The following is a 22,363-nucleotide window of genomic DNA, read 5'->3' on the forward strand; positions in this document are numbered from 1 at the left end:
GCCCCTGCGTGGCCAGAACCACCTGCTGCGTGGCGGGTAGCGCTTGGTCTGATGCTGCCCCTCTGCCCTCTCCTGATTTCTTGTCTCCCCAGCAAGAGTGTGAGCCCCCTGCGGGCAGGGGCTGGGCCGTGTGCCCTTTGTGCCCCCTCGCAGCACTTCGTTAAGTGCTGCCCTAGAAGATGCTCAATAAAGGCCTCTGGACTTCCCTGGCTTCTGGTGGTGTGCTCACTGCTGCTCTGCCTGCTCCTCTTGGCTCGGGCTGGGCGGGGGGCTGGGCGGGGCCTCCGGACAGGCCGGTGGCCCTCGGGTGGCATGAGGTCTCCTGTGCTCCCAGTGCCATACCCACCCCCGGAGCCAGGCACGCAGCAATGACTCTGTAGCCTCCATCTCTCTGTCCATGGACTCCCGCCACTACACCATGCAGGAATTTGCCCTGTACCACTTCCGGAAGCCCCAGACCTTGTGAGTGCCCTGGGCCCACCCTTCTGCCCGCCCATCCTCGGCCTCCCTGAAGTGGGCCTCCCTGCTCGGAGCCACCAGGCCAGTGCTCTTAGCACCCTCCCTACACAACCTGTGATGGGGGCGGGAGGGCCAAGCAAGCAGGGCTGTCCTTCCTTCTGCCCCCTCAGGCTGGACCACACCGGTGGAGATGCTAAGGAGCAGGCCATGGCCAGCCTGGTGCAGTACAGCAAGGTGAGGGAGACAGGTGGGGAAGAGTCAGGCCAGTGGACCTGCCCTTTGGCTCCCATGGACTCCAGACCCACAACCCAGTCTCTTTGGCCACAGGCTCCCATACGAGAATCGCTCAACAGCCTCAGTGATGAGGACACAAACAGGCAGGCTGTGAAAAGTTTCCAGGGTGAGTGACCATAGCATCCTGGGTCCCCATGTCTGTGGTGCCTCGGACCTAGGCGCCAGGTCGCCTTCTGTCCTTGTTTGTCAACTCAGTCACTGGTGGTTACTGAATCCCCATAGTTCTCACCTATTTCTACTCACTCCCAAGGGGTGGTGGGTTGCGTGGAGTCTGGGCAGGAAGGCAGTGCTGTGTCCAGATGGCTATGTGCTATAAGCAGCCTCAGGTGCCTACGGAACCTCTCTGAGCCGTTTCCTCATCGGTAAAGCGGAGACTGCTCTGCTCTGCCTGGCTCACGTGCATTTTTGGGAGCAAGGCATAAGATGACAGGGAAAGCCCTGTCTGGCGACAGCATGAGCCAAAACCAGGCCCCCAACCCAGCTTACCATGCTTCTCATCCTGCCTGCAGCTCTGATGCAATTTATGGGGGACCAGCCTAAGCCCCGGGACAAGAATGAGATAGAGCTCCTTTATGACCTCCTGAGGGTGAGCAAGAGCTTGTGTGCTGAAAGCTTTGGGTGGGATTCTGTGTGCCTTGAGGGTCTGTTCCTGTCCTCCTGCCTGGGCCTGAGGGGCTTCCCCCTTCCCTCGGTCACTCGTCATTCAAATCACCCAAAAGTTATTTTGGGGGCATCGCAGTGAACCAAGCAGGCTCAGTCCCCACAAAACTTACAATCTAGTGAGAGGAGACATCTGACCATGAGGCAATGTGTCTAAGAGTAAAAGGTGCTGTGGGGCATGATACAGCAGGGAGGGGGCTGCTCTAAGGCAGAGGCTCGGGGGCAAGGTGACCCTGGAGCAGAGATCTGAGGGAAGCTGGGGAGAGAGGCATGTGTGCACTGGGGGTATCACATGCAGAGAGGGGCAGGGGCAACAGTCCTGATGAGGGTGAGCCTTAGCACCAGCAAGGCCAGCGTGGCCGGCGTGGAGGATGAGGCTGGGGAGAGTCAGCAGGTATAGCTCATGGCAGGCCATCATAGACCACTCTTGGGACTCTGATTTCTCAAGAGAGATGGGCACTCACTCGAGGGGGTGTGCAGAGACTGGCTTACATTTTCAGGGGGCGCTGTGTGCCACCCCTCCCAGGGGGATAGAAGTGCCAGAGGAGGTTATTGCAATGATCACAGGTGAGGGATGCTGAGGGCCAGGCCCAGAGGTAGCAGCAGAGGGGAGAACACTCAGAACAACAGGGTTTGCTATGAATTATACGTGGGGTGTGATAGAGAGGGGCCAAGGATGTCATGGAGGCCTTGGCCAGAGTAAAGACCATCTTCGATATGGGGGCCTAAGGGAGGAACGGGTCTGGGTTGGTGCAGGAATCTGTTTTGAACATAGGAGGTATGAAGTCCAGACTTCCAAGCCGGGGGCCTGGGTTCAAGGGAGAAGCCTGGGCTGGAGGCCAGCACTGGCAGTCATCAGCAGCTAGGAACAGCTGAGATCAACAGTGCACGTAGACTGAGGCCCAAGGGCACTGCAGCCCTGGAGGTCAAGGAAATAAGGGGAGCCAGTAGAGAAGACAGGGCTGAGCAGAGCCCATAAGCAGATGAAGACAGTGATTTAGACACAAGCTGTGTCCAAGACCGAGAGGTGGCCCCGGCCTTGGCTGTTAGCAGGATTTCTCTGACTTCAGCTCCCATGCCACCCTGCCCTCTGCTCTTCCGTCCCCACAGCTGTGCCAGGAGAAGGAGAACCTCAGGGATGAGATTTACTGCCAAGTCATCAAGCAGGTCACCAGACACCCTCAGCCGTGAGTATGCAGGGCTGGGGGGCAGTGGCAGAGGGCGGCCCAAGGCTGGGGCATGGTCTGGCCAGCCTGAAGCCCAGGCTCTCTGCCCTGTAGGGAACACTGTGCTCGCGGCTGGAGCTTCCTCAGCCTCCTGACAGGCTTCTTCCCCCCGTCAGCCACGCTGATGCCCTACGTAACAAAGTTTCTGCAGGATTCAGGCCCAAGTCAAGGTGCCTAGGAGAGGGCCTTCCAGGCTGGGGTCTCAGCAGCTTGGGGAGGGGTTTGGAGATGCTTGTGACCCCAGCCTGCTTCCCCTCTGCAGAACTGGCCTGCAACAGTCAGGAACACCTCCAGCGCACAGTCAAATATGGGGGGCGCCCACGGCTGCCCTCCCCGGGCGAAACTCATGCTTTCCTGGTACTGGAGGGGGGCAGCGGCAGCGGTGGCGGGTACAGGAGGCTGGACATTATGGAACTCCCTGGTGGGGGACAGGGAGTTGGGGCCTCTGGCCACTGGTGGACTGACCCTACAACCTTCTTGGCAGAAAGGGCAAGGAATCCGCTCACTTATAATTCACCTGCCAGGGGGTATGGATTACAAAACCAGTATCCGGACTTTCACGGTGAGCGTGGGGCCAGGGAAGAGGGGCTGGGGAGACAGGAAAGCTGTGGCACCAGTTCCGAGGCTCACTCCCCCCATCACACACGGCCCTGTCGACATGGCCCAGGTGGTGGCAGAAGTGCTGGAGGAGCTATGTCTGCAAATGGGCATCACAGACCCCCAGGAAGTGCAGGAATTTGCCCTCTTCCTCATCAAAAGAGGTGAGCCCCTCGCCTGGGGCGGAAGTGGGGGGCCAGGCTGGGTTCCAGGAGGTGGCTTATCTACCGGTTGTGTGTGTGCGAGTGAGGCAAGTTCCCAGGCTGGGGCTGGCAGGACTGCGGGCAGGGCTGGCCCTGGATGTCAGGACGGGCTGTGGACCTGGGCTCCCCACGCAGGCAAGCTGGTGCGGCCCCTGTGGGCCCACGAGTACCTCAACAGCGTGGTGGATCAGGATGTAAGCCTGCACAGCCAGCGGCTCAGCTGGGAGACCCCGCTGCACTTCGATAATCCAACCTACATCACCATCCACTACATGCAGGTGCTGCCCCCTCACCCCCCCCCCGACCCCATCCCCCAACCCCAGCCAGCTGGTGGCTTGACCCTGGGCTGCAGCTTGCAAATGAACCCCTGCCTGGGTGGGGGATGTCCAGGCCTCCCTCCCCTCACTGCTGTCCCCTCTCAGGTGCTGCAGGACTACCTACAGGGGAAGCTGTTGGTCAGCCCCCAGGCCAGCGCCCGACTCGCCAGGCTGGCTGCCCTGCAGCACCGTAGCAAGGCCCAAGAGGACCACCTGTCGGAGTGAGTGTGCACATGGCCCCACACCTCCTGCCACCCCTGGTCCCTGCTGGTGCTGGCCTCAGCACGTACCCTAAGGGCCTCTCCTTCAGCCCCCGCATCCCCCACCCAATATTCCAATGTCAAAGCCACTCAACTTGTACCCTTCATGGCCTTAACCTGATGGGCCTGGAGTCGTGGAGGCTATGTACACCTGACCTGCCCACCCCAAGCTCGTCACAGGCAGGGCCCAGGCCTCATTCCTAAGTTCGGATCCCCAGGCTCACTCACAGTAGCCCCTGCTCGTTTATTTAGCACCTGCTGTATACCCAGCTTTGACTGACCAGTCTGTGTCCTAGGCAAGACCTGCTGGCTTACTTGCCAAAGCCACTGCAATCGAAAGCGAACATACCCATCATAAAGAACCTGATGGACCAGGAGCTGAGGCAGCTGCAAGTCTGCAGCTCCCAAGAAGCACAGATCAGCTTCATCGGTGGGTCTGGGGCCTGGGAGTTGCAGGGGCCAAGGCAAGAGGCCCAGAAGGGAAGGGGGGTGGAGGGGCTGAGAAAGCTTCTCCACCTGCCCTGCCCCGCTCATCCAACCTGAGGGCCAAGTCGGGCAGGTCCCAGGGCCCGAATGGCCAGAACACCTATCCCGGCCCCTCCATTCCCAGAGGCTGTGAGCCAGCTGCCCCTCTTTGGCTACAATGTCTATGTGGTGCTGCGGGTGAGTCAACTGGCCCTGCCCAGACCCAGCCTCCTGGGACTGAACTGCCAGCATATCATCCTCATGGACCCCTGCAACCAGGTGGGCAGGCTCCTGCCCCAGTACTGGTCTGAGCACCCTTGTGCCATTCTCCCGTCCCCCATGGTGACCCCAGGCTCTGCTGTCTCTGCTGCCCCAGAAACAGTGCTGCTCCATCGCCCTGAAGGACCTGCACCGGCTCCACCTGCTGAGCCCCCTGGAGAGTAAGGGGCCCCCTGGCCTGGAACTCAACTATGGCTCTGCTGACAACCCCCAGACCATCTGGTTTGAGCTGTTCAAGGTGAGTGGCCGGGGCCTCTGATGACAGACACCCTGGCAAGGCGGGGAGTGCCTGACCCGGGCCTAGCATGCCCAGAGCCTGGGCCCATGCTCATGCCTGGGGCTCGGGTGTGGTGTGGGCCAGGACAGAGCGGGGGGCACACTGGGGAGCCCTGTCCTCACATGCCTGTTCCCCGGGCAGGCCCAGGAGCTGAAGTACACCATCGCCTTCCTGCGGGACAGCCTTGCTCCCAACTAGTGGCCGGCCTCACCCAAGAAGAATGGAGGAGGGGAGGACATGAGGAAGGGGCCCCCTCCCAGGTCCAAGTCTGATGGGGAAGGTCTCCCTTGGGTGCTGTCAGGCCATTTTGGTTTGGACTTCCCCATTTGGCTGTTCTGGAACCTGCCACAGCACAGCGCTGCTGGCCCACGTGGAGGCCACGAGGCAGGAGCAGCTCCAGTGACATCAGCTAAGAAAGCAGCAGGACTCCCCCTGGGGGGGGCCTGGAGTGGGGGCTGCAGGAACTCGCTTGGGCATCTGATGCTGCCCAGGCTGGGGGAGAGGGATGCCCAGCTGGCCCCAGGCCCTGGCTCAACATCAGCATGAATCCAGGCCTGGGGGAAGCAAACAGTGAGGAAATAAAACTCCCAAGAGAAAAAGGCTGTGTTTGTGGGGGGGTGGGCGGTGTCAAAACCAACAGGACTTTATTTCTCTGCTAAGTCTCCGTCCAGCCCAGCCTTCCTGACCAGGAGCTGAGCAGAGAGCAGGGCCTGGTTGCTGCCCTGCTCCCAAGCTCTGCACCTGGGGCCAGGCCAGAAGCTGGCAACGCAAGGGAAAGGGGTGGTGGGCCAAGAACCCGAGGCCAGCAGGGCTCTTCCTGAGGCGGTCCAATGCCTCGGACAGGTGGCCTTGCCCTGGCCTACAATTCTTTCCTCCTGTTCCCCTGGCAGTAGCCACACCCCCCGCCCCAAGCTTCTAATCTGGGAATCTGGTTCGGAAAACCCAACCAAGAGAGGTGGGGAGGCTAGGCGGAAGAAGACCTGAGACCCTGCAAGCAGAAAGTGGCTGGCCTCTGGCCCTTGGCCTTGATTTGGGAGGCGACTGGGGCCATCTCCAAAGCAACGTATGGTTGGAAGGTATGGCCCCTGAGCAAAGAGGATGGCCCTGATGGCCGCAGGCTCCCCACCTTCCCCGTTCCTGAGCAGGGCCCGGGCCCGCAGCTGAGGCTGGGGGAGCACTCCGGCCCTAGCAGGCAGGAGCTGGTCATCTTTGTGGCTCACACAGGCCGTGCCAGTCAGCTTCACTCTCGCAGCGGGCCCGACCATGAAAAAACTGCTTGATGAAATTCTGGGCCTCTTCCTTCACTACAGATTCGGGAAGGGGCAACGTGAGGGCCAGGCCCCTCCCCACCACCAAGCCCCGCAAACACCTCTGGCCTGGTGACGTGGGCACTTACCGCTCCTTCCAGGAGAAGCCTTCTGAGCCAGTGAGTGTGAGAGGTGGCGGGCAAAGGCTTTAAATAATTCCTGGAGGCAGAGGGTGACAGGAGCAAAGAGCACAGACCCCTGCCCTGCCCCCTCCTCCAGTGGCCTTCAGCCATGACCCAGGGGCAAGGCAGACCCCAGAGAGGGAGGAAGTCAACCTCAGGGCTAGCCTGTTCTGCCCTGCTTTGTCCTCTGGCTCTGCTCCCTGCTCCCATGGCGCCCAAGTGTCCCGGGCCCAGGGGAGGGCAGATCTACCTTATCTATCTACCCATCTACCTTACCTTGGATGCAAACTTGCCCTCCTTATAGAAAGGGGTCAGGCATTTGACCACAACATTTGCAGCCTCCTTGAGGGAGATGCCAGGGGCTGGGAGAAGGCAGGAATCTTGGGCTGTGGGGTTCAAGGTGCCCTGATTGCTGGCCGCGATGCTGTCCTTGGCCTCAGCTATGATGGAGGCATTGGCTGAGGGGCGAGGCCTCTTCTGAGCCCGGTTCTCTGGGTTCTCCTGTGTAGGACCAGAGTGGAGAGTCACTCTTGGGTTCCCTGCACTGGCCCGTCCCCTCGTTCTGGAAGACTGGGCCTCAGCATCCGCTGGCTCCCTCCAGCCTGTCCCGTCCATCCCTGGGACGTAAAAAGACGATTTTCCCCAAACCCCTCATCCAGAGCAGAACAGGTATCGGCCTGGTCTGCAGGCCTCCTCCCCTGTGGCCTTGTCCCTGTCAGTACCTGCTGGGGTCTGGACCGCTTGCCCCTGTGTGTCTCCTTTGTGGGGGTGGGCTGGCCTTCAGGGGGCCCCTGGTCTCTGAGTGTGCAGGCTCTGGCCAGAGGGGAGAGCAGGCATGAGAACTCCAGCCACCAGCTGCACCCTCAGCTCAGCCGGCCCAGCAGAGCACACCCTAGGAACGGCCAGAGCTTCAGAGACCCAGTTAGCAAAAAGGATTCCAGAGAATTTCAGAACTATCAGGGCCCCTACCTTGGCCTCTCCCTGGTGCACTCCTTGGTCTGGGGGGGCGCAGCCAAACACCCCAGGGCTCCATCCTCCCTTGCGCACTTCTCTGGGGCTGCTGGGGGTCCCTGCACTCCCTCACAGGAAGGGCCAGCACCTTCTGCCCCTGGGGCTAAGGTGAGGGGAGATGGGCTCCTGGCCCTTTGGCAGAAGCGGGCGATGTTCTGTGAATCCTTGAGGGCCGCTGCGGCTAGGAGCTGCTGCTTCTTGCTGGCCCGGGCCTTGGCACTGCCCTTGGAGGGGCTTTTCACCTTCTTCTCAGAGGAGGACCCCCCACAATGAGCACTGCTTCCAAGGGCCTCTCCTCTGGGCCCAAGGAGGGGCTCATTGCAGTCCTCCCCCTGGAGGCTGTGGGGCTGGCTGGGGGGCTCCTGCTCACCTCCCCACACTGGCTGGGGGGCTTGCTCCTCGGCCCACGTCTTCTCCATCAGCTCAGTGGCCGTCTGGAATGAGCAGGAGCCTCTGGGGAAACCAGCTCCTACCCGCTTGGGTTTGAGCTGTGAAGAACAGAAAGGGTTCCGAGGGCACTCATGGGCTGGTCTAGGAATGGCTGAGCTGGTGGGCTCTCGGGAGTGGAGGAGGGAGAGACCCCGCAGGACACCTCGGGGCGGTCAGGCTGAGCAGAGCACAGCTGTGGGGGCTGCAGAGGGAAGCTGGAGGGTCTGCCGCGGGGCGCCTAGGGCCAGGGCTGCGACACCAGGAGAAGGCAAGCAGCCGTGCCCTGGCTGAGGACAAAGGATGTGATGCCTTTCCCAGACCCAGGTTTGGGGTGGATGCCAGGACGCTGCTCACCGAGTACACCTGGGAGGCCGGCCGGACGTCATACTCGGTGGGCTCTGGGGGCTGGGCCTGTGCACTGCAACTCCTGGTATCACTCCCCACGTCGTAGAGCTGCCCATCCTTAGAGGCTCTGTGGATCTCAGCCACCTGATTCAGGGACAGGCAGGGACACCGTGATACCCACTAGCTCCTGAGAGCCCCAACCCAGGCTTTCCACAAGTGGGCTTCTAGGGCTCCCGGCTGCAGGTAACTGGACACTGGACAAATTCCAGTCCTGACGGGGTTGGCTGGAAACACCTCTAGCTGGCAAAGGGATGTCAGGCTCCCCTCATGTAAGTGGCCTCCTGGCAGCAGGAAGGCCGACAGCCTGGGAGGCTGGAGGGGCTGTCTCTCCCACCCTAGCCCAGAAGCATGCCCTGCCCAATGCCTACCTTCTTCAGCACACTGGCCTTGTACAGGTTGGCCGCCTTGGCATTTCGGAACATCTCATGTTCCAGCTCCACAGCCTTGGCCTGGAGATCAGGTCTGAGGGTAGGAATGAGCATGAGGCGTCAGGCGGGCTGGAGCCCTCTCTCTGTGGAGCTCCTATGGGATTCTCCCTGAGGACCCTGGAGATGACTTTAGAGCCTGGTGGGAACAGCCATGGGCACAGGGATTCTGACCCGGACACCAGGCATCCAGGGGGCTTACTGTCCTGCAGGCACTGGCAGCCCCTCAGTCCTGGCGGAGCCTGCCCCCTGCTGGGGCTGTGACACCTGCAACCACTGGGAGAGGGGTGGGTCACAATCTGGGGGTGCCCAAATAAGCCAGAAGGGATGGGGGTTCTTGTGGTCTACAAGGAACAGGGGCTTGGGGAAGCCTCTTTGGCCCCTGTGACCCGGGTCACTCACCCATGGGTGGTACCTGTGGCCTGGCGGTTACTGCTCAGAGCCTCCTCCAGAAGCCCCAGGCAGTGCTCACGGGCCTACACAGGGGAGGGAAGTTGGTCACTCAAGCCTCAGGGTTGGGGAAGGAGTCCGGGGGGCGGGTGTGAAGAGTTGTCCACCACTTACCTTCACAGTGAGTCTGGGGATCTTCCTGCTAGAAGCCTCTTTCAGGGGACAGTCCTCATCTGGGGGGCGGGGGGGCGAAGAGGGGTGGGTCCGTCCACTCTACCTCTGCTTTCTGGAGTCCCCAGCCCCCCAATGAGACATCTATACCCTAGGAATAGCCCAAGAGCCCCTGGGGACATTTCTGTACTAACCTGGGGGCACAAATTCTTCTATCTTGGGGTCTTTGCCCTGGAAGATGACATGAAGGGCCTATGAGGCATCTCACTTAGCTGTAGGACAGCCCCCCCGGCCAGCTCCAGGGTAGGAGCTGAGGGCGTGTGAATGGGGGGCCACCTGTGACCCCAGCAGGCCCCCATCCCCTTCACCTTGCGTAGGCTCATCTGTTTCTGGTAGAAGAGATTCCACTCCCGCTTGTGGGCCTCGTCTCTGCCCTCGTCCCCACTGCCTCCAGAACCTTCGTCATACCTAGGGGACAGGCTAGGTGTAAGCAGCCCTGGGCCTGGGTTCTGTCCTCCTGTCATGCTTTTCTGGTAGGGCACTGATGTCTCTGATAGCCTGGCAGGGAGGAGCAACACCAAGATCCTAGCTCCGACATGGCCCACGGGGACAGGGAGTCAACGATGGCACTGGGGCGCCTTGGCACAAGGGGGAGGCCAGCCTATTTGCAGTGGGTTGGGGGCCCCTGACTGACTTCACAGCCCCTCACCTGCTGAAGCCCCCATAGCCCCGGCGGCCTCCCCCATACAGCTCAGGGTCAAAGCCATTCCCCTGGGAAGGCCCGATGCAAGTCTTGTTCCAGCTGCTTCTGTGCTCCAAGGCCTCCAGCTGCTTCCGCAGGGCAACAGGGTCCCGGCAGTGGTCACAGCCCTCGGTGCAGGCAGGGGGCGCATCCCCAAAGTACTTGGCAATGGCAGCATGGCGGCACCTGGCAGAGGCAGCACAGCAGAGGTGAGGGGTGAGGAACCCAGGCAGGCCAGCGTTCATCCACCCACTCCCTACACTTTGGCCGAGGAGCTTTACACGTGGACACCACACTCAGTATCTTATACGCCTCCTGCTGTACGAGCCCGACAAGGCATCATTTGGTCACCCATTTTACAGATGACGACAATGAGCTGAAGGAACTTTCCCAAGGTCATACAACACATCTGGAGGAGCCAGGGTGTGACCCCCACTCTGTCCTGCTTCACTACAGGTTGCTCCTCTAGGTCCTGGCCTCCTGCTCTCTCCTCTGCCCTCCGGCGGTGGGGCACCCTGGGAATAGCTGCGGCTCTGGGCACAGATCCTTAGGGGAAGCAGTAGACGGCTCAAAGCCCACACGTTCCTGCCTGTCAAACAGTGCAGGAAGAGGGCTGGCTCCTCCGGCTGTGCAGGCCTGGGGCAGATAGCACTCTGAGGCACGGCACACGGTGCACAGCGAGCCCTCTTTATGACTCTTCACCCTTTCCCGGAGGTGGGGGATGGGAGGACCAGCACAGCATGGCCCTACCCCTGCATCAGCACTCTGCCCTGCTTCTATCTCTTGGTGACCTTCTTTGTTCCCAAGAAGACTGCGTACGCAGCCCGGAGCCGGGGGACTGCCCAAGAGCAGAAACCAGCAGCTCTGAGAGCCGGCATTGTATGCTGCTCACTGGTGAGGGCAGCGAGGAGACCAGCCCTGGGAGGAGTCTCATCACATCCCCCAGTGCCTCAACCCAGCCACAGCCCCCTTGCTGCAGTACCAGACTCCAGCTGTCTCTCCTATGACTCCTAGGATGGGGGCACAGTTGGTCCTTGGGGCAGCTGAAGAGGCCCCCGAAGGGGCCACAGATCTCTCAAGGCCCTTGCCAAGGGCCAGTCTTGCCGCAGGAATGTGGCACGGGGTAGGGGAGCCTGCAAGACTGGGCGGCAGAGGGAGGGCTGTCCAGGCACCACATGCCGGGGACAAGCATAGGTGGCATCACTCTCTAACCAGAACGCCTCTCAACGTGGGCGCCGTCTGGAGCTGCAAGAAACACCCTCAGGAACTGAGCCCCTCAGCTGATGGTTACACAAGCCCTAGGAAGTGGGGTCTGGCTGCCTTGTTTAGAGAATGCAGCTTTGAACGGCCGGAGATGGCAAGGGTGCCCAGGCAGCCACCAGAGGGCACTGTTCCTGCCACTCCTAAATCACCATGGGACTCTGCATCGCCAGTCTGTGCATCTGCACAGTGGCCGCCTGTCCAGCCTCTGGGAGGCTCTGGCATCCAAGTGGTGTGGCTACGCGGTTGGCTTCCTTCCCCCCACCCTCCCTCAAGCCTGGACTCACTGGGGTTTTGTGCTCACACTCAAAGGGCTCCATTGAGAGCTCACAGATGCGGGCTGGGGTCGGCTCCTGTTCTGCTCTGGGCACACAGTGGTCTGCTGGGGTGGCACAACCAACCAAATGTCAAAGGGCCCTGCCAGCCACTGAGCTCTGGAGCCCGTCCCTGCCAGCCAGGGCCAGGCGTTCAGGGACAGCCCCAGCAAACACCCTTTGGAAAGACTGAGATCAGTAGGGTCCTCCCTCCTCCTGGGGCTGAGGAACACCAGGCACTTCCCTGGGCAAGCAGGCCACGTTCAGGTTACTCTCGAGTCACCCCCAAGTTCTTCCCCAAGATGCCTCCCCAGGGGGTTGGCCTTGTGAGTGGGCTGGCAGCTCCCCCACTATTCACTCTTTTTCTTCAGAGGGGCCAGAGGGCGGGACCAGCCACGGAGTCTCCAGAGAGATAGGTTGGGGGGATGGGCCCAGAGCCCTCCTGAGGGTAGGGAGGGGGCCAATGAGCTGGGAGTGCTGTGCAGCCTCCCTCTGCCACCCCAAGGCTCAGGTGGAGCCTCCCAGGGAACAAGAGAGGGGACCTCCTCTTTTATCAGCTCTGGGCCCAGGCCCAGCCCACAGTGGCTTAGCACACACCCGCCCAGAGGGATAGTAGAGGAAGAGGAGGAACAGAAGAGCTGAGCGCACCCAGCCAGACCTCCCAGGGGCAGCAAAGCGCACAGGAGTCTGAAGCCAGCGGCCAGGGCCCCAGCAGGGATTCCCTTGCCGGGGCTGGGGCGGCGGTGGCACTGCCCACCCCCCACCCCGCCCTTGGTGACCGCCCCATGTAACCTGACACTTGGATCTCCAGGACGACCAACAACAGAAAAGCTGAGGCTGAGACAGCAGCTGGCTGTCAGCAGCCGGGAGTTCCACCAGCTCTGAGGAAGGCGCCCAGGGGCAGGTCAGGAAAGAGGCATCCGAAAAGGAAGGAAGTGGTGGTGGCTGGGCCGAGGACAGGCCCAGGAGGCTGCTGGGCTCCCCGGCATGTGCGGTTGCCCCCCAACCCCACACCTGAGTTCCTAGGTGAGTGGTGCCAGCCACAGATGATAGACAGGGTTGCGGGGAGGGGGGTGAGGGGCAGCCAGGGTTCCCTGCCCCAAGGGTGGAGAGCCACCATCTACCTGGAACACAGAGGCTCACAGGGGTGCAACTTCATTTAAACGTGGGCTTTCCCTTCTTTTGCTGGGACCCGGCACTGGAGGGACACGGGCTGAGTGCTTTCCTCCCAGCCTGCTGAGCACGCAGAGGGGCCCCGAGTGCCTGCTTACTCTGCAAGTTAGTTTAAGCTCGTTGTATTCGGGGGCTTAAACAAGGGATTTGGCTGTCCTGGCTTGGGAGGGAACTGTTGCCTGCTCGCTGAGCCTCCCTTTTTCCCAGGATCAATGCAGAGCCCTCTGTGTGCCTGCTTTCTCCCAGCGGAGGCGGCTCGGCACAGGGTCTGCCCCGCCAGTTCGCGCCCCCCAGGAACGCAGCGGGACCCGCAGCAGCTCTGCCCATCTGTGTCCTGCATCAGCGCGGCAGCTGCCGCCTCCCATGAGGGGCTTGGCCCACTCATTGCCAGGTGTCCTCAGCTCAGAGCTAAGCCCAGGTGCTCCTCCCTGGGCCCATTTGGAATCCCGTGAGCTCCCAAGTCTCCCTGAATGCTGCGCCAGAAGCATGAGGGCCTGACTCTGAGGGTGGGGTGGGAGAAGGCGATGATGGTGAGGCTGGTAGAGGACCCACCTGGTATTTGGCCCTCTGCCGTGCCACTGGAATGCTGAGCCCAAGACGGCTCTTCGAGCAGCCCCGGGAGTAGCCCCTTTGGGCAGGGCCCCATGAGCCGAGGCTGCCTGCTCCTCCTGCCTCCATGCCCCCACACTAGGGTTAAAGTCTCCCTTCCCTGTCCCCCAGATGTTTCCCCCAAAGCAAACAGGCTAATATCTACTTAGAAAGAAAAACAACAATCCAGGGAAAAGTGGAAACCAAGGATCAGTCCAAGTGTTCTTGGCTCAGCAGAGGCTGTGGGACTTGGCCTGGGTTGGCGTCTGGGGAGACTAAAAGCCCTGCAGCGATCAGCCAGGCATGGCACAGAGGGGCCCGGCGCTGGTTCCGTGTTGCAGGCAGCCGGCAGGGCTGGGTAAGGGAAGGGCGCAGTGGTGAGCCCAGGGCTACCCCTGCTGGCTCGGATTGCAAGGCAAGCGGGCGGGGAGCTGAGTCCCTGCAGCAACAGGACATAGGTGGTCTGGGTCCCCTGAACACAGGCGCTGAGCTGGAACAGCAGGGTGATGCCTAGCTTCTGGGACTGGGGGAACCATCCCTAGCAGCATTAAGTGCCTCCTCCGGTCCTGGAAAGCCACGGGGTTAGGGAAGCAGGACTGCTCTGGGTTCAAATGTCTACTTCCCACAGCAACTTGGAGCCAAGGCAGAAAAGGGCATCTTCTGAAGGCTTGATGCAGTGCCCAGTGGACACCTCTGCCTTACCGGTCAGGCCTCTGGACCCCGCAAAAATGCCACAACCATCAGTTTGCCCCATGACAGCTGTTTCTCAAACAAGACAGGGCCTGGTGGGGCAAGAGTGGCTGCAACCCACCATGACAAGATGACAGGGGCCCTGAGCCATCAGCACACCACTTATCAGTCGTAAACAGGTCGGCCTGCTGCCTGCTCTCTTCCACAAAGGGCCCCTGGAGTTGGAATATCAGTTTTGCAAGGAGGAAACAGGGAAGCTTCAGGACCCAGTGGCAGCTCTCTGGCCTGCAGGATGCCCGCCTGCTCTGTCACAAGGTTCTCTGTGCCAGGAGATGCCACACAAAGGAATGTTTTCTGGTCCCTCTCGCTCTGCCAGCCTGCACCTCTGCCCGGCTCACCTCCCCCTCCATGGGCTGCCATTTCAGCCACTGAGCACCCTCCAAAGGTTCCTGGAAGGGCCACACACAGGCAGCCAAGGCTGCTCTCCCTTCCTGGGGCCGTGGGAACCCACTTGCTTTGGCTGCCTCCAACCAAAGCACTCCCGAGCCTCACAGGGCTGGGACGGACTCTGACTGCCTTGGTTCACAGGGAAGTACAGTTTTGGAAGGAGAATGGATGACCCTCCTATCTCCTTGAGATAGACCAGAAAGATAAACGCGATCATCAGTACCCACTCTGGCCTTCCCTGTCTTCCTCCCTCCAAACCTGAGAAAGTAAAACGGACAAGAAGCAGCCAGCCTCAGAGTACCCACGTTCCCTGGGTCACAGCTGGGAACTGGGACTCCCTACAGAACCATGGCTGAGGAACATACCGCACGGTCACCTGACGACTGATGGTTATATTGGGCACCAGGCATCAGGCACCCCCCGGGCCTCTCTTTAAATAGCCCACTGGGAAGAGAGCCTGGGACCTGCTGGAATGTGCCTCCTCCCTCTTAGGAGAACAAGGTGCCTCCAGCTCCCACGATACCCACTAAAGTTTATTCTGCTCAAGCCCAAGGTGGAAATGGCAGAACGTCAACTGAAAAACAAAGGGGGTTCCCTGTCAGCCTTCGGGGCAGAACCTCGGTTGTCCAGTGGCCCCATCCCGTTCACAGCCCAGACAGAATCAGTGAGCAGCCGGGATGAAACCCCAGAGCTGGTACAGCTCGTTAACTCAGCTCACCAGAGAGGCCCTGGGCGCAAAGGCACAATGCCATCCACGGCCACATGGCCCCAGCCACGTCCTGCCCCTAGCGTGGACTGGCATTCCTCCCAGAGTGGGGCCCTATGTCCCAGAGTCCTCTGGGTGGGACTCTGCAGCGTCCTGACTTCACAACGCCTGGAGGATGGCCGACTTCAGAGCCGAAGCTTCTGACCAATGAAGCCCACCTTCCCTGCACAGCCAAGCAGCCTGGGCCTACCCTGCATCCTCCCTACTCTGGAGGTCACACCGCTCAGACTGGCCGGGTCTCCACACCGCTTCTTGCTCACAAGCAGAGCCCTCCTCTCCACTACCCCTCCCCTCCACTACCCCTCCCGAGTCTTTGGACCTGGAAACACAAGTGAAAAAGCCACTCTTGCCCCGCTGGCCTCTGCCCGCTTCCTCTTTCAAGGAGTCTCTGATGGCTACATTAGGCAATGCAGGCACAGGGCCAATCAGGCTAAAGAAGCCAGGCCAAGCGGAGACAAAGAAGGGAGGAGAAAAGGTAGGTGCCCAACTGAGCCCTGTGCAAAGTCTCCCCCGGGGCGTTGCTGGGCACCTGTTCCCTCCTCCAGGAATGAGACCGGCAGGCAGGCTACTGCACTCCTAGAAACACGGGAATTGAGGACACCCAGAGAGGCCCCGGAATGAGAGGGGACCACCCTCCTGGTGCAAGCCCACTTCACTGGTCAACAGGAGGTGGGGGCGGGGCGTGTTCAGTGTGACCAGAGAAGAGGGGCCCTATGCATGGGAAGGAGTTTGGTGAATCTGAGACAGACAAGATCTGGCCTTCTGGTGACAAGCTACATGTGTTTCTCAAAGAACAGGTGTGGCCCTGGCCGGGGCGTGAGGTGCCTGAATAAAAGCAGTGCTCCAGATTCATGAGTGTGGAATGGGGCTGATCAGGCAGAGCACACCCGCTTCCAAAGGGCTCTGGGGCCCTGGTCCCTGCACTGCACCTACTGCATGGACAGTGCCCTCAGTAGGCCGCACTGGAGGCTGACTTGCCTTGCCAGCCAGAGAGGAGGCTGCCTAAGATAGGTCTCCATGAGAGACAGCGTGAGGCAGTAGGGGGGCTGGCCAGGCTCCCCATCCTGCTGTGTGACCTCAGAGGAGCCACTTAACTCTCCCTACTCTCCCGGCTCTGTTTCCCATACATAAAGGGAAGCAGGGATAGATGATCCGTGGCATTCTAGGATCCCGTGCTCCTTAGTACACTTGGAAACTGGGATCTTGATCTCCTTTGCAGAAACATGCTGACCCTGGGGTGGGGCGTGAGAGAAGACAGGAGGATCTAACTCCAGGAGCCTCCCACTTCTGACAGGAAACCCTCTAATCCTCCAGGGACCCATCTGCCTGCTACCCTCAACGTCACTTAAAACACAGCTCCCGTCTCCAGCCTGCCCCACCACCTGCCTTCACCTCACACACCACAAACATCCTGGGAACGCAGGACATAGATGAAGCTCCCCAGAGGTGTTTGGGGAGGGTCCCTGAAACAGTGTACAAGGGGGTACGACTGCCCCCAAAGGCTTCCTTGATGCTCCTACAGTGGCCAGACACCCCCTGCCCCGAGGGGAATCACATGTGCAGGGCCCCAACGTGTGCGAGGATCTGTGCTAGCCGCCACTGTGCTTCCAGGAGTCAATCCAACAGCCTCGAAAGATGGGCATCTCCTCTCACGTAAAATGAGGAAAAGAAAGACTCAAGAGAGGCAAAGTGAGACATGTCAATGTCACGGAAGCGAGAAGGGGGGCAGGCAGCATCAAAACAATGTCCCCTGGAGCAGCAGCTGACCGACCGAGAGCAGTTACCCTGTGGAAGAGGAGACACAGGAGGCACATGCCAGCTGCCGTCCAGGTCCCGAAGGCCTGCAAGGCAGAAGAGGGGTACAAGTGTCCTGTGTGACCACAGGCGGGACCAATGAGGTGAGGAGGAGGTCCCACCTTCCAACAATCAGCGCTGTTCCAAGAAGGAAGAGGGTAGGCTGCCATAGCAGGTGGGACCCCCCCATCTCACCAAGAGAGGCTCACGAAAAGGCTGCATGCCAGAAGAAATGCAGGGAGCCAGGTACAGGGTAAAAGGTTCAAGCAGACAACCTTCAAGGTAATTCTAAGACAGCTCTACCGTGGCGGGAGTCCCAGCAGTGACCGGTTTCCAAGACTGCAGCCATCTCAGGGGAACCTGCCTGGCCCTGACCCAGGACGAGGCGGCAGTAATTAGATCCTCAGGTCTGGCACAAGCCCCTGGCCACCTGTTACCCTCCCTTGGATTAGAGCTGCCTTGGTGAACAAGTTCAGGCTGGGTTGGCACAAGCTGTCCCTGGTCCATCTCTGAAGAGGCACTTGCTCCCTTGTGTCCACTGATGGGCTGAGGCCGGAGGGGAAAGACACTGATGTCTAGCACGCCCCAACTCACACTCCTAGCCTGGACCTTCCCCTTCAGCCTGTCGGGCACCCTTGCACAGGATTCAGAAGCTCTCAGTCAGGGGCCTGGAGGGCTGAGTTGCCACATAGCTGGGACAGGGGTAGGGGCAGAGGGGACTCTCCTGGTCTGAACCAGCAGAGGAGGGGCTGGTAAACCAGCCTGATCCCATCCTGAGAGGATCCCCTTGGGAAAAACTGCAGGAACACAACGTCATCTCTTTCACCTCAAAGAACACTGAATGAGTAAAGAAATTGGGCTGCGGGGGGCCCTGAAGGGGCTCAGACCACCTCCCCATTAGCTCTCACCTCCAGCTGACCCTAGCCAGAAGCCCCCATGTGCATGCTGGAAGAAGAACCTGATCCTTCTGCCCCACATATGATGGGAGGCAAGAGTATCAGGCTGGAATCCTAAAGCCCTGTCTCCCTGCTGGGAACTGAGGGGAGGCACCCAAAGTCCTGAAGGACCCAGGGGTCACCAGGGGAGCTGTGCCAGCTCTAGGCGCCCCAGCAAAACCAGGAGTGGTGCCTGAGACAAAGGAATGCAACAGTGAAGTCACCCCACCTCGAAGTCAGGAACCTTGGCCAACCATGGCCGGCTGACAGACCTCTCCTGTGTCTGGCTGTGCCAGGCAGCCCCCATGGCAGGGCCTCGGGCTCCCTGCCGTCACCAGCTTCCCCCACCGCGGGTGGTGTCGACTGGGTGGGGGCTGAGGGCCCCAGTGGTTCCCTCCCCGCTCATGAGCCACAGGGGTACAGGGGTGAGACCTGACGAACTCGTTCTGCGGGCTGCAGGTGGGTGGGGCCTCCCAGCCCTGTCTCTGCTCAGCACGCCCGCAGGAGCCCGCAGGAGCCCGCAGGAGCCCGCAGGAGCCCGGCAGGAGCCCAGCAGGAGCCCGGCGCACCATGGCAGCTGCCAGCTTTGTGCAGGAGATGCGCTCCATGGGTGAGAAGCTGCTGCTCAAGCTGCAGAGACTACCGCAGGCTGAGCCTGTGGAGATTGTGGCCTTCTCGGTCATCCTCCTTTTCACAGGTAAGCTGGGGCTCTCCCATTCTCCCCGGCGGCCCTGGCGCTTCTGGCGTCCAGGAAAGGTGAGACTGTGGTGCTGGCCAGAGGGCTGGCTAGGTGTCCCCCAGACCGAGGAGGAGAAGCAGATGTCCCTGGGGGAAAGCCAAGGGACCGCCCTAATCCTCAACAAGCTGCTCCAGTGATGGGGTGGTGCCGGAAGCAGGGCCCAGAAGCAGCCCCGAATCCCAACCAGGGATGAAGGGAACGAGGCTGTGGGCAACGGAGGAGGCAGGACAGGGAGGTCAGGGCCCAGTGGCCGGCACGGGACCACCGACACCTCCCGCCAGACTCTCTTTGGGCAAAGATCCCACACACCTCCAGAGGGGTTTCCTTTGAAGTCGGGGGTGTGTGCTCCCCCCGCCGCCCCCCGCCTGAGCTTCCCGTGCTCTCTGCTTCTGTCTCCTCCCCCAGCTACTGTGCTGCTGCTGCTGCTGACCGCCTGCTGCCACTGCCACGCTAAGCGCAGACGCGGGAAGGTCCATGCCCAGCCCGTGACCCCACCGTGAGGGGCAGGCGTGAGGACGGCACGCTGGTGAGGAGGCCGCCAAAGCCATGACCCTAGGTGCCACCTGGCCCTGCGGCCCTCAGCCCACAAGACCGCGCTCCATGGCCCCAGCTCCGGCCCTGCCTGGGAACCCGCCACCTGCAACCTTACCAAGGAAGCAAGGGCTGGGACAGCCACCAAACTCTGACCTGCCAGGAAACCCCAGGGGGCCGGGGAGGAGTCAACTGTTTCAAACACCGAGTAAAGAAAAACTGGGGATTCTTTCCCAACCTGCACCTTTTAACAAAACACAGAAGCAGGGTCCCCATACTTGGATGGAGAACAGCCTGCATCCGTGGGGAGCTGGCCCTTGGGGCCCCCATGCCAAAGAGGGGCTTTGTGCAATAGCTACTGGATCCCAAGCTTCCCACCAGAGGGGAGCATGTCAGTATTCTCCTCCAGTATTTGCCCGTTTCTTTCCCAGTAAAAGCTTTCTGTTTATGTGTTTCTGCGGCACCAGACTCCCTGGCCTGGGCTTGGTGCTTCCGAAGGGCAATGTGCCAGAATTCCAGGGGTGTGGCCAGTGACTGTCCTTGCCAGGCCTCTGCACTCCCTGTGCCCACGAAAGCTGGAAAAACACACAGGCAGGAATGCCATGCAAGAGGGAACCAGGGAAGGGTCAGGGTGAAAGTCCCGTTGGTAGCAGCTGTTAACGAGCTCTGGCTCCAGATGCCCCCACTGCATGCACCCGGGTTCTGGGCTCAGGAAGGCCACTCCACAGCTTCTGCCACCACTTACTTTACCTGCACACGCCACACCAGCGGGCTCAGGCCACCGGATCTTCCCAAACTTCTGGAGTCAGAGAAGAGAGGTCAGGCCCCTACTGCTGTCCATAACCTGCATCCTGACCCCTCAGTCTTCCCCATCGTGTACCAGGCTGTCCAGGTGCAAATCCTCACCCCGCCGCTCACCAGCTGTGTGAATGCGGCTTAGTGATTCAACCTCCCTGAGCCACATTTCCTCCCCTCTGAGACTCCGCTAACCCCGGAAGCTGCCTCCTGGGGTGAGCTTGTGAGGAGAAACTGAGATGACCTGCAGCAAGCACTTGGCACAGTACTGGGCATATCCTAAGCTCTGGAGATGTGAACCATCATCATTATCTGCCCCTCTAAACAAGAGCAACATGGACCCATTTTAAGGACTGGCCCTGCCACAATGTAACACCACCCTGCCTCCCTCCTTTCAGTTCACTTTCTCTTCCAGGTAGAGCTATCGACCCAGGAAAGAGGTTGGGGGAGTAAGAGGTTGGGGGAGTCAAAAGCTCTCCGTGGTACCTCCCCCTCCATCCCCGCTGGTCCGCCAGAGCCACTAGGGGTGGAGCCCTGTCTATCTAGAGAAACGGAGTGGAGAGGGAGATGCCGGGCAGGTGGGAGAAACTCTGCCTGGTTTCACTTCCTGGGGTCCACCAGGTTTGGTTTGGTTGAAGACCCAGAGAGGAAGTCCTTCCACACAAAAGAAAAGAAATTCAAGAACCAGCCTGTACCCACCCCACAAGAACGGGATTCAGAGTAACAATGGTAACAATGAGGATGGTGAAGGTGGCAGGTGATGATCAGGTTGGTTGAAATTCCCTGAAGGCTTATGTGTGCTTGGTCACTGCCTAAAGCATTTTTTTTTAAAGATTTTATTTATTTGAGAGAGAGAGGGGAGGGAGGGCACAGAGGAAGAGGGAGAGGGAGAAGCAGTCTCCCCGCTGTAGCAGTCTGATGTGACGTTAGATCCCAGGACCCGAGGATCATGACCTGAGCCGAAGGCAGACACTTCACCAACTGAGCCACCCAGGCGCCCCAAGCCTAAAGCATTCTGATGCAGGTGATTTTGTTTGATCACAACAGCCTCAGTGCCATGGGTACCATTATTATCCCTATTTTAGAAATGAGGAAATTGAGCCTTAGTGACACTGGGTCACTTTCATAAGTTCAACCAGCTAAAAAGTGGCAGAGTCAGCCTCTGGGCCCAGCCCACCCAGCTGCAGAGCCCCTGCCTGCCACACCCAGGCCCTGAAGCCTCCCAGCTGCAGTGCAGATAAGACTCCCATCCCATTATCCTCCATCAACCAATCTTAGATCCCACACCCCAAACTGTCTTAAAATCACCTCCCTGTGAGTGGGTGGAGCCCGAAGAAGAAGTAAGAGGTAGGGTGGGGCCCAACTAAGTCTCCCTCCCAGAAGGAAAACAGGGAAGATGGGAGGGACCCAAATGGGAAACCCTGCCCTTTTCAGTCCAGGCACCAAGAGCTGGAGGGGCCCCAGGAAGCCCTCAATTGAGGAGATGCTCAACAGCGGGGCAGCCCAATTCCCGTGGGCCTCTCCCTTAAGCAAGTTTACATCAGCACTAAGAATGTCCCTTCCTGAGGCTGTGCCTCTTTGCTAGGAGATTCTGGCCCCATGGTCTGGCTGCCAAGAGGTGGTGACCATGGGCCGTTTCTTTGGCATTCTCCTCCTCCTAACTGCTGAGCCCAAATAAGATGCCATCCTTGCGCTGCTGGGAAGGCTTACTCCTTCCCACTTGGCAGCAAACTGGCCCACGCAGAGCCCCACCACTAATGGCTCCCCACGGCAGTCCTGGGCAGGCTTCGGTGCCACTCAGCTCAACAAATCAGATCGGCTCCAGTGCGACAGCAGCCTGGCACACTCCCAGCACGGGTCTTCTAGGGAAGAGAGGCAGGGAGAGGAAGCAGCAATCCCCCCATTGTGGGAAAGAACAAACAAGAGAGGTACAGCAATGGTGGCCATGGAACGGGAGGCCAGCAGGCTGTCTGTGCCCTGAAGGGCATCTGGCTATCACAGGTCTCCATTCCTGCCACCAGGTCCACTGGAACGAGCCACCCCCAAGTCTGCCTGTGATCATTGCTGCACCAATTTCCCAGCCTCATCAGGCCTCCCCTGACTCTGGCCTCTACTCCACAGGAGCCTCTCGCTTCCTCCAAAGATCCACACTCAAGATCCTGTGCATTTTACCGGCTATTATGCCTTATCAGAAACCACAGTAGAGGGGCGCCTGGGTGGCTCAGTTGGTTAAGCGACTGCCTTCGGCTCAGGTCATGATCCTGGAGTCCCTGGATCGAGTTCCGCGTTGGG

General features: G+C 60.1%; 3 protein-coding genes across 9 annotated transcripts in view; 2 read left to right on the top strand and 1 right to left on the bottom strand.

Moving 5' to 3' along the window:
- Nucleotides 1-5,633, top strand: part of MYO15B (myosin XVB) — a 28,834-nt gene extending 23,201 nt beyond the window's left edge. Inside the window, exons 51-65 of the mRNA XM_035724426.1 lie at nucleotides 335-462; nucleotides 630-693; nucleotides 787-859; nucleotides 1,263-1,339; nucleotides 2,524-2,600; nucleotides 2,694-2,809; nucleotides 2,902-2,996; nucleotides 3,124-3,201; nucleotides 3,307-3,400; nucleotides 3,575-3,717; nucleotides 3,862-3,977; nucleotides 4,313-4,446; nucleotides 4,627-4,760; nucleotides 4,858-4,998; nucleotides 5,179-5,633. Of these exons, the coding sequence (XP_035580319.1) occupies nucleotides 335-462; nucleotides 630-693; nucleotides 787-859; nucleotides 1,263-1,339; nucleotides 2,524-2,600; nucleotides 2,694-2,809; nucleotides 2,902-2,996; nucleotides 3,124-3,201; nucleotides 3,307-3,400; nucleotides 3,575-3,717; nucleotides 3,862-3,977; nucleotides 4,313-4,446; nucleotides 4,627-4,760; nucleotides 4,858-4,998; nucleotides 5,179-5,235 (1,527 nt within the window). The 3' untranslated portion in view covers nucleotides 5,236-5,633. The remainder of the gene's footprint in view (nucleotides 1-334; nucleotides 463-629; nucleotides 694-786; nucleotides 860-1,262; nucleotides 1,340-2,523; nucleotides 2,601-2,693; nucleotides 2,810-2,901; nucleotides 2,997-3,123; nucleotides 3,202-3,306; nucleotides 3,401-3,574; nucleotides 3,718-3,861; nucleotides 3,978-4,312; nucleotides 4,447-4,626; nucleotides 4,761-4,857; nucleotides 4,999-5,178) is intronic.
- Nucleotides 5,634-5,652: 19 nt separating this feature from the next.
- Nucleotides 5,653-22,363, bottom strand: part of RECQL5 (RecQ like helicase 5) — a 36,752-nt gene continuing 20,041 nt past the window's right edge. The window contains exons 9-20 of one of the 7 annotated variants that reach the window (XM_027625975.2): nucleotides 10,007-10,225; nucleotides 9,666-9,765; nucleotides 9,492-9,528; nucleotides 9,301-9,359; nucleotides 9,139-9,212; nucleotides 8,680-8,773; nucleotides 8,261-8,395; nucleotides 7,436-7,965; nucleotides 7,189-7,279; nucleotides 6,743-6,967; nucleotides 6,434-6,503; nucleotides 5,653-6,341 (exon numbers count right to left, since the gene is read on the bottom strand). In XM_027625975.2, the coding sequence (XP_027481776.2) occupies nucleotides 6,241-6,341; nucleotides 6,434-6,503; nucleotides 6,743-6,967; nucleotides 7,189-7,279; nucleotides 7,436-7,965; nucleotides 8,261-8,395; nucleotides 8,680-8,773; nucleotides 9,139-9,212; nucleotides 9,301-9,359; nucleotides 9,492-9,528; nucleotides 9,666-9,765; nucleotides 10,007-10,225 (1,735 nt within the window). In that variant the 3' untranslated portion in view covers nucleotides 5,653-6,240. Of the gene's footprint in view, nucleotides 6,342-6,433; nucleotides 6,504-6,742; nucleotides 6,968-7,188; nucleotides 7,280-7,435; nucleotides 7,966-8,260; nucleotides 8,396-8,679; nucleotides 8,774-9,138; nucleotides 9,213-9,300; nucleotides 9,360-9,491; nucleotides 9,529-9,665; nucleotides 9,766-10,006; nucleotides 10,226-22,363 lie in introns of those variants that run through there. The other 6 variants (XM_027625976.2, XM_027625977.2, XR_003525304.2 and 3 more) reach the window with 6 other exon arrangements.
- On the top strand, nucleotides 12,256-22,334 carry SMIM5 (small integral membrane protein 5). Its single transcript, XM_027625980.2, has 3 exons — nucleotides 12,256-12,639; nucleotides 18,466-18,703; nucleotides 19,151-22,334. Exons 2-3 carry the CDS (start codon nucleotides 18,577-18,579, stop codon nucleotides 19,243-19,245), a joined length of 222 nt encoding a protein of 73 aa, XP_027481781.1. The 5' UTR covers nucleotides 12,256-12,639; nucleotides 18,466-18,576; the 3' UTR covers nucleotides 19,246-22,334.

Source organism: Zalophus californianus, chromosome 16 (genome assembly GCF_009762305.2).
Source record: "Zalophus californianus isolate mZalCal1 chromosome 16, mZalCal1.pri.v2, whole genome shotgun sequence".
NCBI classification, from domain to species: Eukaryota; Metazoa; Chordata; class Mammalia; order Carnivora; family Otariidae; genus Zalophus; species Zalophus californianus.

Excerpts from the sequence above, each read along its gene's own strand:
- SMIM5 (XM_027625980.2), top strand. The coding sequence starts at position 18,577 with ATGGCAGCTGCCAGCTTTGTGCAGGAGATGCGCTCCATGGGTGAGAAG. Across the intron at positions 18,704-19,150 it reads GGTCATCCTCCTTTTCACAG|CTACTGTGCTGCTGCTGCTG; the intron begins GTAAGCTGGGGC and ends CTCCTCCCCCAG.